General features: G+C 46.1%; 2 protein-coding genes across 14 annotated transcripts; both read left to right on the top strand.

The window, feature by feature from the left end:
• The first annotated feature begins 109 nt into the window (after positions 1–109).
• On the top strand, positions 110–6,451 carry zgc:110269 (putative flap endonuclease 1 homolog). Its single transcript, XM_004078638.5, has 10 exons — positions 110–266; positions 1,753–1,819; positions 3,553–3,655; positions 3,730–3,784; positions 3,875–4,073; positions 4,984–5,044; positions 5,199–5,330; positions 5,408–5,547; positions 5,639–5,783; positions 5,915–6,451. Exons 1-10 carry the CDS (start codon positions 185–187, stop codon positions 5,960–5,962), a joined length of 1,032 nt encoding a protein of 343 aa, XP_004078686.1. The 5' UTR covers positions 110–184; the 3' UTR covers positions 5,963–6,451.
• A 624-nt stretch (positions 6,452–7,075) lies between these two features.
• Positions 7,076–18,628, top strand: agfg1b (ArfGAP with FG repeats 1b). Of its 13 annotated transcripts, none has more exons than XM_078934294.1 (12): positions 7,132–7,478; positions 12,123–12,216; positions 12,393–12,508; positions 15,684–15,813; positions 15,886–16,042; positions 16,164–16,262; positions 16,416–16,560; positions 16,673–16,752; positions 16,823–16,894; positions 17,055–17,213; positions 17,523–17,617; positions 17,709–18,628. In XM_078934294.1, exons 1-12 carry the CDS (start codon positions 7,312–7,314, stop codon positions 17,754–17,756), a joined length of 1,362 nt encoding a protein of 453 aa, XP_078790420.1. In that variant the 5' UTR covers positions 7,132–7,311; the 3' UTR covers positions 17,757–18,628. The 13 variants fall into 13 exon arrangements, with proteins under 13 accessions (XP_078790424.1, XP_078790420.1, XP_078790416.1 ...); XM_078934290.1 differs by having other exon boundaries at positions 16,823–16,912; XM_078934293.1 differs by having other exon boundaries at positions 16,820–16,894.
• The last annotated feature ends 736 nt before the right edge of the window (positions 18,629–19,364 follow it).

The raw sequence follows: 19,364 nt of genomic DNA, 5'->3' as shown, positions 1-19,364 counted from the left end.
TGAAGGGGTTTGTGCTGTGATTGGGTGGAGGAAGGCGTTAGTCAGAGTGCATCCTTGCAGGTAAACCCCGCCTGTTTTCGGGAGAGATTTTCCGTTTTTTGAGGAATAGTTGAAGGCGTGACAGTTCTAGCCCCGCCCCCGTGGGAACCCGGAAGTGTGAGAGACGCAGGAACCCGCGGGGATCATGGGCATCACCAAACTGGCTGATCTGATCCGCGCGGAGGCTCCCGACTCGATCTCCCACAGGGACATAAGCGACTATGCAGGTAACAGGTCTGCGCACGCGCCCACTCGGCGCGTGGAAATCACCTGGGATCCTCTGTTCCCTTTAAGTAGCGTTAGCATGCTGCTGCTAGTGCTACTCGACGCAGCAGCATCATCATGTGTTCGCGTTAAGTTCATATGCAGAGCGAACTTTTTCAAGAGTTTGTTCTTAGTTCACGGAAGAGAAACGATTTTAACAACCATCCGATTCATTGGCGATTTCGTTCATTCTGATCGATCTGATCCTCTGACCTAACATGGATCCATCCAGATCATCTTCATCCAAACTTCCAGCAGTGAGACTCAGACAGAAATTCCTGCAACTGAACAGTGAAGTTTTCCAGATTATTGGATTTCTTCCAGATCATCAAGTGGAAATGAAATATGTGTCCAAACAAACAAGTAAACTAGAATGAATGTCAAATCCATTCACATTTTAGTTTACTAAAGTTCACCACTGTTGTTTTTCCACATCCAAAGAATCTAAAGGGAACAATAATAGAACATTCTAGACACTGGATGGTCACATGACTTTATTGAAAGTATTTCCACACATTGGACTGGAATGATGGACTGATTCTGTGTTCTTGGAGCCACTTCCTGTTTGGAACGCCAGGGGGAGGGGGCGCGCAGTCCAGCTCTCTTATACAGTCAATACTAAAAAATAGAATGAAATTCAAGCACTACTTTTCATATTGGAAAATAGGAGCAAAATACCATAAAAAACATGTTAATGATTAGAATAAATGTAGATTCTTCAAAGTAAACGACACTTTTATGTTTCCCACACAGCTTTCTATGGAGTCCTATACTGTTCATAATTAAATAAATAAATATTTAATTCAATAAATAAATGTGACCTCATGCAAATACACAATCAACCAATAAATCTCTCATAAATATATAAAAAGATCATGAAATGGTGAAAAACCTGCACACTGATTTTAAATTAGCCATTATATTCAATATATTTCATTTTGCTTTAAAAACCTGTTCATTATTTTAAAACAGCATTTTAAAATCATGTTGAATATTATTATAATTATAAATCTACGTCTTTTTTCAGAACCTCGGATTTCAAATTCAATATTTTCCAAAGTAGCTTTGTTTTTATTTCATGTTGGTGTTTTTCAGAGTGACTTATTTCATGAAGAGCTTTTTCAGCAGTTTCCACAGTATAGGACTCCATAGCTTTCAGCTTAAAGTCTGTAAAATAAAAGTGAATTAAATTCTTCTTCTGTCTGTAGAACGAGGTCCTTCCTGTCTGACGCGTTTATTGTTTACTCTTGTTTTTTTATAGTCTCATGCTGCTTGGACGTCGCACTAAAATGCCACATTGATTTCTGTTAGGAAGTGTATGAAGGATTATCAAACATACTAGTAAACAGCTGTCTTCTATTTGAATCAAAGCCGATTTCTCAAACATCTGGAAGAAACAAAAACAAGAAAACCCTGAAATATGAACAAACCTTTTTTTTAAATCTACAGGAAAAGTCATTGCTCTGGATACTTCTGTGGTCGTGAACCAGTTTCGGGCTGCAACACCTTTGTCCAGGTGAGTTTGGAGCAAAAATGAACCCTTTGTATGAAGTGATGTTTATGCCATCACATTGCAAACAAAACTTTCTAAGTTGCAAATGAAAATATTAAACATTTGCTTTCGAATACTTTTTTTTGCTTAAAATGTATTTTTTGCTTAAAAATTTTTTTTTGCTTTAAATTTTGTTTCTAAAAAAAATTTTTTTTATGCTTTCCAAAAATATTCTTATGTTTGCAAAACAAATGTTTTTGCATGTGTTGTGTTTCATCTCGCTTTTTTCCTATCTATGATTTTGCTCACACAAGTTTCAAACAGCTGCTGATTGGTCCAGATTAACCAATCAAATCGCTGTATTTATCTCACATGGTTCTGCTACCGAGGCTCAGAAGCTGAACTAGCTTCTTTTTACCCTTAATCTCGTCTCTTTGGATGAAGAAAATTTCATTTTTTAAAAACAATTCATACTTTATTTTTATTTTTTAGCATTGATTAATTTTAATTTAGTCAGATTTGTGAATTTATGGCTGAGGACCTCCTGAAACTGTAAAAAACCTGTAAAGTTTATCTGCTGACATTAAATGAACAGGTCTGTGTGTGATCTGTGAATCCTGCAGAGCAAATTATTAGTAAAAAGTTGGATTTTCTTTAAGATCTGTTGTAACGGTTTGAGTTTGTTTTTGGTTCCATTTCATTTCAGTTTCCTGTTTTATTTTGAAAGGTTTCCTGTTATGTTGTTGGTTGGAGTTTTACTTTTGGTCCCCATCTGCCCTCATTGTTTCCACCTGTGTCAGTCCTGTATATCTGTCCCATAAGTTCCTCCTGTGCTGCTCCATATTATTCTCATCCCTATGAGGTTCGGTTTGTGCCAAAAATGTGTTTTTGCTTCCACTGTCTATGTCTTTGATCCACTGTCTATGTCTATTGAAGGAGTTCATTAACCATTGGTTCATGTCTATGTCCTACTAAGCAACATCTTCTCCGTGCCCATGCTTCTTTATTACTTTGTATTTGCTTTGTGATGTTTATGCTTGCTTTATGTTTAAAACGTTGCATTTGTCTTTATTATTGTTGTTTCCCCACGCCGTCTCACTACGGCGTCCGGAAAGTCCTTAGCAACCGTTGCTAGTGTTGTTAGAATACGACAAGATCTAACGACACAGCATGGCGAGACGACGTAGCTACTTCGCAAACAACAGTGACGTCGTCGTTCACCGTTGAGTACTCCTCTGCGCATGCGGGTCACTTCTGGGTCATTTCACGGTCACACAGGATAAAAACAATAAAACTGTAGTTCAGATGTAAGTCTTACTTGTAATAAAATAGAGGGCGTGGACGTTTTTTCTGCTGCAGACATTTTAACCACGCTGGTCACTACACTGATATGAATAAATACTGAACTCTGTTTGATTTGATTTTAGCTGCTTTGCTGCTCCTTCTGCGTTTCACTCTGAGAGAAACGGGCCAGAATGGTTGAAAACTGCAGAATCCCGGTTGAACAGAACCGATCCAAAGTCCGTGTCTGCCTCCAAGCACCGTCAATATGAGACAGAGACACCTGATTGGTTAGAATGTGGACCAATCAGCAGCTGTCTGATGAAGAAAGTGAGATGAGACACAATGCAAGCGAAAACTTTTGTTTTGCAAACGCAAAAACATTTTTTTAAAATGCAAAAGCTCTGTGGAGAATCCAAAGTGTTGTAGAAAGACAGTCTGGTTTGATGTTTGGGATGTTTCCCGCTCCTTCGCAGCCCTCTGAGAGGTCTCTTCTTCCGAACGCTTACCTTCCTGGAACATGACATAAAGCCGGTCTTTGTGTTTGACGGAAAGCCTCCGGTGGAGAAGCTTCCTCTGGTAAGAAGGACTCGTGGGACGTTGGTCTCCTGGGTTCCGGCTGAATGCAGATGTTCTGCTCTGTGTTCCTGCAGCTGGAGAAGCGTGCAGAGGCAGCCGGTTGGAGCCGTCCGCTGCGCACAGGCATAGGTGTGAATGCAGAAGCATGTGGTGTGAGGTCTCTGTGATGTTTTGGAAAACAAGCAATCAGGTTTTCTCCCTTCTCTGTTCCTGCCGCAGCCTCATCCCAGACCAGAGACTGTCTGGAGGTCCTGAAGCATCTGGGCGTACCTGTCGTCCAGGCTCCAGGGGACGCTGAGGGGCTGTGCGCCAGTCTAGTGAGGGAGGGGAGGGCCCACGCTGTGGCCTCCGAGGACATGGACACGCTGCCGTTCGGAGCCAACGTCCTCATCCGCCAGCTGAACGCCAAGAAGGACAGGTGACGAGAGGGGAGACTCCCGGCGCGTTTCTGTTTTCCAAGCTGGCAGCAGATCATGTGACGGGTCTTCAGGGGTCCTCAGCCCCTGTCCCTGCTTTCACGCGTTCACGTCGTCCATGTTTCTGTCACCTTCCACAGCAGAAAACGCAGCTTAAATGTTAGGAAAGCGTCGCCTCAGAGACACTGTGAGCTTCTTTAACCCTTGTGCTATCTTGTGGGGTCCAGATGACCCCAGTGGGGGTCATCTGGACCCCACAAGATAGCACACGGGTTAGCGTTTCACTGACTGCTGTCCACTGAGGACGTGGAAGAACCTTTGGATTCTGCAACAGTTCTGTGGGGTTTTTAAAAAGGTTTTTAATGTTATGGATGACTTGTGGCTGTTGAGCCGCTGCCTTTTTAAATGAAGGCGTGAATTGAAAAATATTCCATCTCAACATGGGTTTAAACCAGCTGATCTGAAACGGGAAGAAGAGCCTGCAGGTCCTAATGATGATGGCAGCGGGTCGGCTGCCGGGATAACAAGCGTCTGGACCCCCAGAGCAACATTTCTGAAGCTCTTCCTTGCAGACAGAGTTTTTTCCTCAGCTGACAGTCGTCACCACATGTCATTGCTGCGCACGCCGGTCCAGTACACCTTCAGAAATGTTCGAAACCAAACTCCCGAGGCTTGACATGTCGGCTTCCTTCTGCTGGACAAGCCGGCTGATTCTGCGGTCTTTGGACTGGCTCACTCACGGCTTCTGGAGGGAGAGCAGCTTTGTTCTACAGTCTTGATGGGGCTGTGATGAAGCTGAGCCTCCACCGGGCTGGAAGCTCTTTCCCCAACCACAGACGTCTAGTGTGCCTCTTCACTCAGAATGTTTACATGTTTCCTGGTTGCTGATTTTGATGCCGTTTTTCCCCACAGTGAAATCGTTGAGTATTCCTTACCAAAGCTGCTGGAGGCACTCCGCATCAGTCTAGAGGAGGTACGGCGAAGCACTCGAACAAAGTCTGTGACTACAAACAATCAGAATCTTCTCCAAATGTCTTTATTAATCCACAAAGAGATCCTGCAGCGGTCAGAGAAATTCACGACAAATGCAATAAAACCATCAAACCTTGTCTGCTTGAACCCTCCAGCTTGTGGATCTCTGTATTTTGCTGGGCTGCGACTACTGTGACAAGATACCTGGTTTGGGTCCGAAGAGAGCTCTGGCTCTGATCCAGAAGCACCGCACCATTGAAAATGTGCTTCTGAACATCAACAGAGAGGTATGGAATGACCGGTCACCAGGTGAACAAGCAGGTTCAACCAAAAGCCGCCGTCTGTGAAACGTTCTCTCCTTCAGACTCATCCTGTGCCGCACCTTTGGAAATTCAAAGAGTCCAGGCAGATCTTCCTGGATCCACCAGGCCCCCCGACTCCGGAGCTCGTCTGGACCGAGCCCGATGAAGAAGCCCTGGTGAAGTTTCTCCGTCCCATCATGAAGTATGCACTCGGCCCCCGCCTTCACGTTCAGCACATGCAGCAGACGCTTGGATGTTTGAGGCTTTGGCGTTCTGTGTCTGCACGGTCACAGGGAGGAGAGGGTCCGCCATCGAATGGAGACGTTTCGAGAAAAGCGAAGAGACCTACGAGAGGAAAGGGAGAAGGAGAAGGCCGCTGGACACTGCAGGCAGACTCGCATGGTCGACTTCTTCAGAATCACAAGGAAGAGAAACCAGGTGAGCCACAAACGATGAAGCAGCAGTCAAAACGTACAACAGTTTCTTTTGGAAACGTTTCATTTCTTTTACTGATTAAAAGCTGGTCATGCTGATTGTTGTTGACCTTTTCTGCCTCTTTCCTTCGTCAGCCTGTGGAGCCCTCATCCTCGGGAAGTAAAAAAACCAGGTCAAAGTGATGGTTTCTGCTGTGGAACACCAAGCAGGTTTTAAATCAGTGCAAGCATTTAACCAGCAGGGTCTCCGCTCTCTAATGCCCTCATGGTCTTCGTCTGCAGTTTCAGGCTGGATTTTGTTGACAGAAATATTACGATGACACCTGCCTGCTTTTTATGTAGTCTTCACGTGAATCATGGTTTTCACAGCATGAATGGTGCAAACGTCATAAAGACGCTGTGTGATCTTCAGCTCGACGCCTCCCCGGCAGTCTGAGCATCAAATCCTGAGGAGGCAGGAGGACGACTGAAAGAGAACAGCGTTGTCTTTGTCTGGGAACTGGGAGGAGGCTGTGTCTCCTCTCTGGACTTTCACAGAGCACCTGGTGGGTGGAGAGCCAAGGCGGACTCTGGAGACCTGAATGTTAACATGTTTAAAGAAAAAAAAGAGAAAATTCATGTCAAATTTTGTTTTTGATTTTGTTTGGCTTTTATAAAAAGGTTAGGATTTTGTGCTCTGTCTGGTTTCTGTTGTGTGTCGTTCAGACTAAACATGGACTTCTTTTCAAATCAATAACCAGTTTGATGGAATTAAACCAGGGGAGGTCAAACTTTTTGACCTGTGGTCCACAAAGTGTTCCAAAATTGGATAGAGAGGCCAGACCAGCAGCACAGGCGTGGAGTGTTTTGGGAATCAACCACATAAGAGAAAGAAATAATATGGAGTCTGGACAAAAACATGCTCTAGTTTTGATGGAAAATCAATATACTGTATGTTAACAAAAGGTTTTTAATTTTTATTTCAAAACTGTAGATTTTGTTCTCATTTTAGTGCCACGATTTAGTGCGAAATGCAACGATGGGTTCCTCAGGAAAAAAATAAATGCTGCGTTTATGTAGTATTGGAATTATGGGAAAAATGACTGTCCAACTCGAAAAACCATACGAATGTCTAAGAAACAGCAATTCTTTATTCCTGCACCTAAAAAATGTCAATGTATTTTTAGTGCGTCGTCTATATGAGTAGACAACAGAATTGCAGGGAAAATAAAATATTAAGGATTATCAATATAATATATTGGGGTTTGATGGGCCAGATAGTTTTAAGGACCGCATTTGCCCGCCCGAGTCAAACAAACCAGAGGACGACACTGCTCAATCAACACCCGCCGGAAGGTGGCGCCAGCGCCCTCGCGCTGACTGAGTCTGCGGGGATTGTGTGCAGAGGAAGACGGCGGCAGCAGCCCGTTCTCCCCGCTGGGCTTCAGAAAGGTGTCTCCCTGGCCACCGCTGTGTTTCCCGGCAAGTCTGCCCCTGCGCGTCGGGTTCCGGTACCGAACCTCCCCCGGTGCAACCAGCTGTTGTCCTCGGCCATGGCGACGAATGCGAAGCGAAAGCAGGAGGAGACTCACCTAAAGATGCTCCGGGAAATGACGAGCCTGCCTGCCAACAGAAAATGCTTCGACTGCGACCAGCGCGGCCCGACCTATGTCAACATGACGGTGGGCTCCTTCGTCTGCACCACCTGCTCCGGGATCCTGTGAGTCTCCTTCCGACCTCAACACCCTCATTTGGCTTCTCTGGTTCTTTGGGTAACGGGAAGGCGGTCCGGTACCGTTAGCTGTGGTTAAATAAGTCGGGACCGGCTACGTTACGCTGCCTAGTTCGGGTCAGTCTGAGGCCGGCTCTGGGCTGGGCTCCTGCCAGCGCCAAACCCATGGTAACCGGTCGCTTCTCGGCCGTGGAAGGTCCGAACCGAACCGGCTGTATACTAGTCGCTTTCCAAACAGTCCCACGGGGCCGGGTGGAGGACGGACTCCCTCCCCAAGAACGAGCACGTTTCTGTCCGCGGACGTAAACAGTTTAATTAATCCGCAGGCTGTCAGTCAGTACCGCGGCGGAGGGTTCGAACCCGCGGAGAGCCGCTCATCGTTCTCCGTCAGAGATGGAAGCTGCTGCTCGGTCACTGCCTCCCGCAGAACTCTGGACTTGGTTCGGGTTTAAAGTTCTGGAGAGGCGCAGTTTTCATTCAGGGTCCGGCAGAACCAACACCAACAACATATGGAGGAAATGGTCAAGAAGAGCTAACGGAAGTTAGCAACAACACACACTACACACACACACACACACACACACACACACACACACACACACACACACACACACACACAGTACACTATACAAACACACACACAGTACACTATACACGACATACCTACAAAGTATACTAAATACACATGCACCTATGCGCATACACGCACAAACAGTGTATACCATACAACGCATAGTACACTATACACACACATACATACAGGGTACACTATACACACTCAAATACACAAATTATACAATACACATACCTAAAAAGTGTAAATACACACACACACTACACTATACACACACACACACATGTAGAGTACACTACTGTTATGCAAACACACACAGTAAATCACCCCCCCACACACAAAGTACACTGTACACCCATATACACACACAGAGTACACTATACACACACACACAAAGTACACTACTCACACATGTACACACAGTACATCACCCCCACACACAAAGTACACTCTATATACACAAACACCTACAAAGTAAACTATACACACTCACAGAGTACACCACACTTATGCACACACAAACACAAAGTACAGTTTACACACACACCTGCTTTTTTGTCCCCTGCATCTCTGCTTTTCCTGCCTCGGGTCCAGACCATGTAGCTCCTCCTTCATCTCCTCAATAACTGGACTGAGTGCGTACGACGTCACCCATAAAAAAACGTCTTACCTCCCACTCCAGCAAAATGAAGCCAAATCACTCGCCTGTTGTCCTGAGATACAGGCGTTGCCATTTTGAGCCAGACGACAACAGTAAGTTGTGATTGGTCCAAGTTGATCTGAGTCAACGTTTCTATGGCAACCACTTTTGCCAATCAGGAGTGAGCTTGTTGGAAGTCCACACCCCTTCCACTGAAAGCGGCTCTGGAAAATCTGTCCATCAAACATTTCAAATATTTGAGGTGGGGGCCAGCGGGCACCGCATGTTTTTATTGAGTCTGATCGGCCAGTTTTGCAACTTCATTAAATTGCGATGAAGATAAAATATCATTAAAAAAATAGAATTGGCAACAAAATATTTAAAAAGTATCAGCACCAGTTAACCAGGCCCTCCAGATGTCTTCCCTGTTGCGGTTGGAGGTTGCTGCCCAGATCTTCTACTCGTCTAGTAATTTAATTGTATCATCTGACAGACTTATTTCTTCAAACTTTTCTTTTGCTCTGGACAAACAATGTCAGCTACTTTCAGCTTACATTCTTTTCCAAACTCCCCGTCACTGAAGGACTTGCTACGCTGCTTCTGTCGCAGCTTCACTGGATTTAGCCATTTTTGTCAACATCTGCTGTGCAGCTTAGCCTCGTTGTAGTTGTTGGAGCTTATTGTTGTGCTCTTCGCCAGTAAATTTGTTATAGTCTTTATGATTTGTAACATAGTAACAATTTATATTGAATCCTTTGAGCATTGCATTTACCTGGTTGCAAATCAGGCACATGACTTTATCCAGCCCATGTGGAACGACAAAGTAAGCATTTGTCCACTTAGCTTGAAAGCGCCTTTTCTCCTTGCCAACACAACGTTTTTTCTCAAAGGTACCTGCTCTGGCTGCACTTTGAGAACCCCCGTCTTAGAGGAAACCCAATGTGTGTTTGTATAACATCGGCAGAGGAGTCCCGCAAGGGTTAGATTTTTGACCCCTGTGCTTTTCCCCATTTTTATGAACAACTTGGGTAGTCAGTTCCTACATGCTAAGTTCCATCTATATGCAGATGATACCTTCATCTGCACCTCTTCCATTAGTCTGCTGTGAATCTGCTCCAATACTGGGCTTTTGTTACAGAAACAAAGCCTGTCTGGATGCTGGTGTGAAACAAACGTGTTCCTCCCAGTTTTGGACATTCTGTGTACATGACTGTTGTCTCTTCCTACCTCCACCACCTGGATTCAGTTTATCCCAGTGCCCTCGGCTTCATCACCAGCTCTGCCTGTAGGACCCATCACTGTTTCACGGCCTTCACTCAACCTCAGACCACAAAGACACTGGCTGTATTTGATCTCCAAGGCTGTTCTGGGAAAACTGCACTCATCCTTGTGCCATCTTCTGTCTCCTGCTAATAGCGGATACGACTGCCGCTCCTCGCACCGGTTCTCCTATCCGTGCAGGATCCACATGGAGCTCGGGAAAACTGCCTTTTCCTCTGCTGCTCCTCCAGTATGTCGTGGAATAGAACTCTGCCACTGCAGGAACACATGTCCCTAAGTTTCTTTAAACCAGAGCTTTCTGAGGTTGGGACTGAAAGGTGTGCATGTTATCTGTGAGTTGATTGTAAATTAGTTTTATTTTCATGTTTTATGTATGTTTGCATGTTTGTGCCTATGCATCTTGGCAAGGTCTCTCTATCAGAAAAGAGGTTTTATCTCAAGGGACTTCCTGGTGAAATAAATGTAAAATAATCAATCAAGGCGGGTGAAGACTAGTTACACATCCATTATCTGTACCCACATCCTCCTGTGTGTGTGATGGGTTCCTAGCCCAGCTGTGGTTGCTGAGCAGGCCGCCGGGCCATTTGCTGGCAGACAGACAACCGACCGCATATGCTCACTCTGTCATCAACCAACCTATGAAACATCTCAAAGCCCAAAAAGATCATTGACGTCCCTTGCAGAGATGAAGTGGGATTCATACAGGAACCCTGTAGCTGTGATGGTTCCAACACCACCATGAAGTAGGCCTGGGCGAAAAATCGACTGAATTAATTCAAATTTTTTGTTACGGGCAATTAAAAAAAATAACTAAATCGAGTTTTTGTGTAATGGCGCATTTTTGGTTCCCCAGAGCTTCCATAGCGTTTGTTTTACATGGCAGTATGGCAAGTGACAAACAACAACATCATAGCACACATGAAACAGGAAGCAACAACATGATGGCTACCGGTGAGGGTGGGAAGTTTTTTCCCAAGAAAGGAATAAAATCATCTGTTGTTTGGAACTGGTTAGTTTGCTGCCACAGACGTGGAGGAAGAGACACCCCCCACGCTGCAACATTTGCCTAAAGCCCATCACAGACAAAGGCAGCAGCACCACAAACCTATTCCAACACCTGGGGGAAACCTTTTATCACTGTTCTCCTTCACTTCACTCCGTAACTCCAAACATGACCGCGCGTGCACCCCCAACACTTGTGCAGGCTCTCACTCTCGGCAAGTGCTCATTCCTCTTACACACACAGCCCGCTGACACGCATACACATACTCATTCTTCAACACCTATATAGTTAGTTCATTAGTTAAATATAGTTAGTTGTTACTGTTATTTGTTAATAAAGAATACTGCAATGTAATTATGAATTGTATTCATTTGCGACGGGGCTGCCAGGGGATTTTGTGTTCGGCGGGGGGTGCGGTTGACCGCAACTCCTGCTACTTCTTCACCGCAGTGATCAAAAATCCCACACCGTCACAGCTCTAGTTTATATCTTGTGGGACACAAAAAAAGCGACTTCTCCAGTACCGATAGCAGAGCCGTTGAGGTCAGATCTTAAAATTTGGAAATCGAATTAAAAAAAATAAAATCCCTAAATCCCTACCATGCAAGGCCATATCACAAAAGCATTTGAAGATTTTCTAGAGAACAAATGATCTTTGCACAGATGAAGCCTTTCCAATCAAGACAAAGGATATTTTTTTTCACATTTTCATTTGACATTTGGTCCATGACGGCTGAGCAGCCTTTATCCCCGCTCCTAGATAAGAGCACTCTAACCCCTTTAAACACATCAGGGGGGATCTGCAGCAGAGTTGTCTTCAGTGAACAAAGTTTGAATGTCTTGTAGGTTTCTGTTACAGGAACAGAAAGAAGATCCTCCTTCATAACCAGCTGCTGTGCAGATTAACTGCTGGGCAAATGAGTCAGCGGAGGGTCTGAAAGACCTGAAGGGCATTTAAAAAATGAATTTAAAGCATTTGTCATGACCAAAACATCTGTGTCAGTGTTTTGGTTCTCCTTTACTGAACCAGGAGGTTTGCTGTTTCTGACCTTCTGATCAGGAGGAACTCTTGGATTGCTTGTTTTCGCGTGTGTGAATGGCATCCTGACTGACATACACCTTCTGTGCTCACAGGCGAGGGCTGAACCCCCCACACAGAGTCAAATCCATCTCCATGACCACCTTCACGCAGCAGGAAATCGAGTTTCTCCAGAAACACAGCAACGAGGTGCAGTGATCACAAAGCTCTTCGTGTTGTTCAGATGTTGTGTGTTTCACTGCGCTTCTTCTGCTTACTGACGCTCCTCTTTCTGTCTGTCTTTCCCCGTTTTCTGTCCTTCCCCTCCACCGTCTCGCCTCCGTCCTGCTCTGCTGCCTCCCCGCCCTCTTGTTTGCCCCCTGCAGGTCTGTAAACAAATCTGGCTGGGCCTTTATGACGACAGGACATTAGTTGTTCCAGATTTCCGGGAACCACAGAAAGTAAAGGAATTTCTGCAAGAAAAATATGAGAAGAAGAGATGGTAAAGCGTTTTTAGAACTTCCAGAAAGCATGACCTGATTCAGAGGTGGGGGACTCCAGGCCTCAAGGACTGGAGTGTCTGCAGGTTTTCCCGACATCTCTGCGAATTACCTGGATCAGGTGTGTCCAGCCAAATATGCAGATGAAGGCCCTTATTCCTTTAAGGCCGTGTCAAACAGCCACAGGTTGAGCATTTTCCATGTATGAACTTTCGTTCTTTCGTGATCCATGCAGGATTTACATCATTCATACGTGTTTCTTGCGTTAGTCGCTGTGCACAGACGTCTGTCGAGGGTTTCTGCCGACGGGTCTTTACGTGGATTCGGTTTTAAACTATTCAGAATTTTTGGTCGGTTGAGAATTACGCAGTTTACACGAATTTTATATAGTTTATATGCTATTATTATGTAAATCTTATGCGATTATGTGTAATTTTTGTGAGATGCAAATGCAACTTTATGTCTTTCCATGACCGTTCCACGTTATCTAACAGACTTTTCACGCATGAACCACCGATGTATATCTTTTATATCACGTAAACGGCGCACATATCCCGTTCATATTACATAATTGAGGCACGAATCACTCGTGAATTGCAAATAAACAGCACAATAATCACACGGTTCACATTCTATGTTGATCTACGTGTTCTTTGCGTGGTTAATTCATACTTCTTTGGTTTTTATGTGGTTCATTCAACTTTTCTCACTTTTCCCATATAAATTTACAGATGACCAGTTTTCATACATTCAACATGTACGTTGAGGCTGTGTGACGCGGCTTTAAGGTAATGTTGACTTAAAGAAGAGTCGTGGCCTCTGGATTTCAAGTCTTCTATCTTAAATGGAGATGTAGACTTACCGAAGCGAGTTTTCTTGTCTGCATCGTCGATTAAACCTTAAGCGGTTCCTGTACTCTGCTGTTTTCTATGCCATCTTCACCATTTTCATGTTTTCTTCCCCAAATTTTGTAGCCAATTAAATCATCCCAGAGCAGGAAAACAAGCAATGTGGCCCTCAGTCCCCACCTCTGACCTAAATGAAGAATGTTCTGGGCAGATCTTTGGTTTGCTACATGAATCTGTCATGGACAAAAGGAGAAGGTTAGCATGGCAACGTTTAAGGAATGAAGTGTGGCACCATCTAAAGACCAGTTCTTTGCTCCATGGAGGTTTCCATCTTTACATCAGTTATGGCTAAATTGGCCTGTCATTGGTTGCAGCGTGCCCAGTAAGGCCGTTTTTGAGCGAAGGATTTGAGCTGTCAATTCCAACAATGAAAGGTCATTAAATGTTTGTTTCTTCTGGAATGGAGCCACATTCCACCATGGAGGCTCAGCAGTGTGCGGAGGAACCATCCCTGACCACCAGGGCCTGTCGGGTGACGGGTCCTCCTCGTTCTGGGGACCGGCCCGGTCACACGTGTCCCACTCTTCAGCCGGCATGTTACCAATCAGACGGTTGGGTTGGTCCCTGTGGTGAGAACGTGCTGCTGGTTCTGGTCTCACCGGTGGAGTCCAGGTCAGGACTTTCTGGTGGAAGTCTCTGTTGATGTCAGAGTCCTGCTGTAGAATAACGTTCAAGTCTGGGATCACTGCAGAATTTGATCTCAACATTGTCTGCTTTGACAACACCTCCCATGATGGAAAGACCCCAGACCATGACATCGCCTCCACTGACATCAGAGCAGCATTCAGCAGAGTTCTGAGATTCTTCTGGACTCTGCCTCTGAGAGCAGAATCTGGACGTCTTTTTCACTACTGCTTTGAAGTTTTAAGACCTTTTGCTTTGAGAAAACCTGATGATCACGTTAAAAACCACGACTAAAGAACGTCGCCCTCCTGCTAAAAGGGGGATCATCCGACACGTAAAAGCAGTCCAGGGTCTGAGGGGGAACAGGACAAGAATCCTGCATCCCTTAACGCCTGAATTTACCTCCAGCTATGAAAAAACAAGAAGGTCAGCCATGGTTTTACTTTCATGTAGATGTTAAATGAAGGTCAATTTGGAGCAGAAGTGGTTTGATGCATATTTGCATTAATATAATTTAAAGGGTTAATCTGCAAGAACAATTCAAAACACTCAAATGTACACAACCGACCACTTTTTCCCAACTTCCTCAGTATCAGTAACAGATGGATGAATTTCTGGAGATGTTTGTACAGCAGCAGCTCTTGGCTATGATGTTTTATTGGTGTCCATGAGAATTTTACATGTAGTCGAGGAAGAGTGAATGCGGATCTCAGTGTTTCAATCACCATATGAGAAAACTAAATGACTGTTAGGATCATTTCTGAAGTCCTGACGTGGAAACTGGTGCTCAGCTTACCACTGATGCTCAGCTTACCACTGATGAGGGAAGAAAACAGCCTTTTCTGGGCAGTGAGATTTCTATCACTTTGTTCTAAAACAGAGACAGAATTCAGTGCAACTTTATTGGGAAAGAAATGTCCTGAGCGAGGAAAAAGGCTTCTGGTTACTTCTGTTGTAAAGTTGAATCTTCTCATATTGGAGGGATAAGATAAGGAGGTTCTAAAGCTGCCATCTAGTGGTGACTTGTTGAACTATATCCTCATTCATTTGCTCTTCAAATGAGCTTCAGTCGGGAAGTCTTAATTTGCCGTTTGTGTGTTAACGTGTTTGTGTTCCTGTGGTGGCTCAGGTGTCTGGTGGATCAGTTTTGGGTCAGAGTCGGGTTTGGTGTGACTGCTGGTCTGTAGGGCTGCAGAAGGACCGCAGACCGGGAACTCCACCCTTTGACCCCAAAGAGAGGTTGTTGGAAATGCATTTAGATTATTTGACCTTTGGTAAGGTGCAGGACTGGGACATGGGAAATCAGGATTCGATTCCCGTGATGAGCTTCATCCACTGTAGGCCACTGCCCCACGTCTGGGTCGGTCCCCCTGTGCCTGTACAGGGGTGTGTCAGGAAGGGCATCTGGGGTTCAAACCTCTGCCTGCGAATCAGTGAAAGCTGGAATCTGTTTCCCCGTCCGTCTGTCTCAGAACCGTAAACCGCCGTCTTTTGCTTAAACCAGTTTTGTTGTGGGTGTCCTCCAGTTTCTTCCCTTATTCTGATTCTACTGTGGCTTCTATTGGAGGAGAGACCCAACATGTCTGTTTGACCTCTCTGAACCATGTGATCCAAACCCGGACCGCTTCTTTGCTCTGACATTCAGGTACGTGCCTCCGGACCAGGCCAAGGCTGTGGCCAGTGTTCATGCGTCCGTGTCCGGCTCCTCCATGAGCAGCGCCGGAAGCCCCCCCGAAGTCCACCCCCTGAAAAGCCTGCAGCTCAACAAGACGCCGGTGCGTCAGGTAAGCCTCGACGAGGGGAGGGCGGGGCCTCAGTAGGAATCTCTAAGGCTGTCCTTCCCCCAGTCTCCAGGTCTGAGCCGCCCCCAGGCTCACGCTGCTGCTCAGGAAAAGAAGTTTGACCTGCTCTCAGACCTGGGGGGGGACATTTTTGCTGCCCCCCCGTCCCAGACGGCCGGCTCCACCAACTTTGCCAACTTTGCACAGTTCCCGAGCCAGACAGGTGAGGCGCTGCTTCTCACTGCATTCTCATTGGTTCCACCCCGTGGTTGATGGTGATCTCATGCACACCCCCCACCCCCCTCCCCCATGCTTTTGTGTCCACGTTCTGTTGTCGGCTGCAGCACCTCAGGATCAGTTAAACACCAACTTTGCCAATTTTGAAGCTTTTGGGAACTCTGCAATTCCATCCCATCTGAGCTCCTCACCTCCCCTTTCATCAGGTACCCCCCCACCTTTCACTCCCCCATCTCACCCACACCTGCTCTGGTGCCCAGCGTTGGGGTTTGTTTCTGGATGACGTTTCTAAAGTGATCAAAAAGGACAAACAGAGGATTTCCTGCAGTCTGACGGAAAGCATGCAAACCGTTTTGAAGGTGGAGGAGTTCCCGTTCCATCCATGTGCAGCGCCGTTCCTGCTCAGTCCAGGACCGGGACGTGCTCGGAGGACCGCTACGCCGCGCTGGCCGAGTTAGACAACGAGCTCAGCTCCTCTGCAGTGACCAGCGGCGGCGTGAAGGGGTGAGAACACGCGCGGGTCCATCAGAACCGGACCAGAGCAGCGCGTCCCGTACTCCACCGTGAAGCTGCATAGGTTATGAGCCCACACTGATGCCTGAGGTTTTCCTGACAGGAACATATTTGGACCCGTGCTTGGTTCATCTCCAGCTCAGAACCCACCTGTGTTACCCAGCATTCCATCTGGTTTTGGAGGTGCTCTTTCATTTCTGACTTTGATCAATAACCTTTCTGGACTTTGGGCTGATTCTGTCTTTTCTAGCAGTGCCGTCCACAAACCCCTTTGTTGCCACGGCGATGGCTCCAGACATGGCGACTAACCCGTTCCAACCTAACGGTAGGGCTCCCCCTGCAGGTCAGAAGATGTCCTCCCGCATGTAACCTCCATGTAACCCGGTTACACTGAAGAGTAGTTCTGTAGTTTTGAATTCCTCACAGAACCGAGTTGACTCTGTGTTTGTGCGTGCACACACACGTGTGCTGCGTGTGTTTCGTAGCTCCCTTCGGTACGGGCTCTATGAGCATGCCCACGGGCTTTGGGAACGCGTCTTCGTACTGCCTCCCGACCAGTTTCAGCGGAAACTTCCAGCAGCAGTTCCCTGGCCAGGCACCCCTCCCTTACTCTCAGCCCGGGCCCTACCACCCTCAGTCCAATGGTTAGTGCTTTCCTGTCTCCTGTGGCACCCGTGCAGAGTCTGCCCTCCGTCCGGCTCCTTTTAACCGCGGCTGAAAGCTGCTGAGGTCTGACTGGTCAGTGGCAGACGCTGCTCAGCGACTGGAGGTTGCATTTAGGATGCAGAGTCCACGAACGGTCAGGTCAAACAGACACATTTCTGTTGGCACCTAAATGCAACACGCTCGCTGATGTCCCCGGATGCGCCGTCTGTTGTAAACTTAGCTCTGATCAAATCCTTCTAATAAAAACCGTTTTGCTCACACTGTACCGTTTCCTGCTGTCACCTCAGGCCCCGCCTTCCCTGTCTATGGACAGAACAAGCCCTCCATCACGCCCTTCGGGCAGCCAATGGCGGTTCCTGGGATGTCCAATAACCCGTTCATGGTGAGCATGCTCCGGCTGTTTTCTTTTCTGCCTGAGGCTTTCAAACAGAACCGGGCTGTTCTGACGATCTCTGGCGGCTCTCTTCCATCAGGCGGGTTCGTTCCCTGCAGGAGGCTCATCCACCAACCCGTTCCTGTAAAGTGGCTCCCAGGCTATGCCAGCAGAGGGCAGCATGCAGCACAACCTCCACGCTCCTGTTTGTGCAGCAAGCAGCAGCTTCTTTTCTAAAAGACGGATTTGTGTCCTTGACAGACGTTTACAGCACCACAAAGGCGCATCCTGAAGACTGAGGGACTGTTATGGAAGAACTGTACTGTTTTGTTAAAGCATTGGATGCTTTTGATTTTTTATTTTCTTATATATAACTGTAAGCTTTGGGCATATCACTATTTGTAATCACAGATAAGGTCATGTAACGTATAACGAGGACTGAATTAACAAGGGTAAGTATGCACACCTTGTGTTTAAACAAACAGAACTCCACATAGGTGAGGGTTCCCGTGGGAAGGTTTGTACAGGGTCCATGCACATCCACCGTTTAGGCAGACGTTTGTCTGCTTCAGGGTCAGAAAGGGATTCCTGAGTGAAAGTGACATTTTCACACAGAGTGAGGCTCTCAGCTGGACAACGGCATGAACCGGACTCATCTTCTGTTTGTGGCAGAGAAGAAAATGTCATTGCGAGGTGGAAGGGGGCACGGGGGTTTCTGTTGGGAACCAGGAAGAGGTCTCACGTTGTTGCGTCAGCAGATGATATTTATGGATAAAAGACAGAGTTGAGGGCGGAGCTTTTATCAGGAAGGTGATCCATCCCGTTAGACCAGGACTAGAACACACACGGTTCTTCATGATGCGGTTCTTCTTACTCGCTTTGAGCACTTCAGAGAAGAAGAAAACGTTTAGGAGCAGCAGAACCAGACTGTGGTTCTGGGGAGCCCGGCTGCCCTCCACCCCCACCCCATCATGTACATTTATGAATACATGTATAAATAAATAAAGATTTTTAACTTCAGTTTTCTGCGTTTCTGCTGCCTGCAGTGCTCTCAGCTGCTCTTCTTTTAGTTTTAGCTGGAACTGTGGTCACTAAAAATCAGCAAAGCCTTTTTTTTTCTGTCTTCTGTTGAATCACTAACCAGTGACAGACATCACAAATCCATTCATCCACTCTAGTCCTCCCCGTCTTTTCCTTACTCATGGATTTTGAGCCCATTGCTGAAAGCCAATAGTAATCTTGATCAAGATGACTTGATTTTTAGGAAAGTAACCACGACAATCTGGAAGAAGCAATTGACAAAAAACAAGGCCATGTGACGTTCACTGAGCTCCGCCCTAAAGTCCTTAAACTATAGGAAGGATCTTTTTCTCCCTGGTTTTTAGGGCTGAAACGTTTTATTATATTGAACTTCTTACAACCATTTGAATTACTTGATTATTTCTTTTAAAGTGTCTCTTTTTTTTAATCAAAACCTCTTTAAAAAAGTAAACTGAAAAGGCAAAGACACACATTAAAGGAGTTAATCCATCTAAATCTCCAACATACAGCATTAATGATTGAAAAGGATTCAAGAGATTACTGTTGGCCTTTTGGTTGGGTGGGTTCTTCTGTGAGGACGGAGCTGCTTCAATGCTGAAGCTCATTGGAAGGACCCGGCCCCTGTGGAAGGGCAAGAGGGCAAACGGGGGGGTTCGTTTGTGTTGGCTTTCATTTATTGACCTAACCCTTAAGCAAATAGCAATGAGTTTTTTCT

This window comes from Oryzias latipes, chromosome 17 (genome assembly GCF_053564925.1).
Source record: "Oryzias latipes strain Hd-rR chromosome 17, Olatipes_Hd-rR_3.1".
NCBI lineage: Eukaryota > Metazoa > Chordata > Actinopteri > Beloniformes > Adrianichthyidae > Oryzias > Oryzias latipes.
This window is presented reverse-complemented; position numbering and strand designations above follow the sequence as displayed.

Coding starts and splice junctions, on each gene's coding strand:
- agfg1b (XM_004078723.4), top strand. CDS start 7,312: ATGGCGACGAATGCGAAGCGAAAGCAGGAGGAGACTCACCTAAAGATG. Junction 7,479..12,122: donor ACCACCTGCTCCGGGATCCT/GTGAGTCTCCTT, acceptor CTGTGCTCACAG/GCGAGGGCTGAACCCCCCAC. Junction 17,618..17,708: donor TGTCCAATAACCCGTTCATG/GTGAGCATGCTC, acceptor CTCTTCCATCAG/GCGGGTTCGTTCCCTGCAGG.
- zgc:110269 (XM_004078638.5), top strand. CDS start 185: ATGGGCATCACCAAACTGGCTGATCTGATCCGCGCGGAGGCTCCCGAC. Junction 3,785..3,874: donor TCCGCTGCGCACAGGCATAG/GTGTGAATGCAG, acceptor TTCCTGCCGCAG/CCTCATCCCAGACCAGAGAC. Junction 5,045..5,198: donor TCCGCATCAGTCTAGAGGAG/GTACGGCGAAGC, acceptor TGAACCCTCCAG/CTTGTGGATCTCTGTATTTT.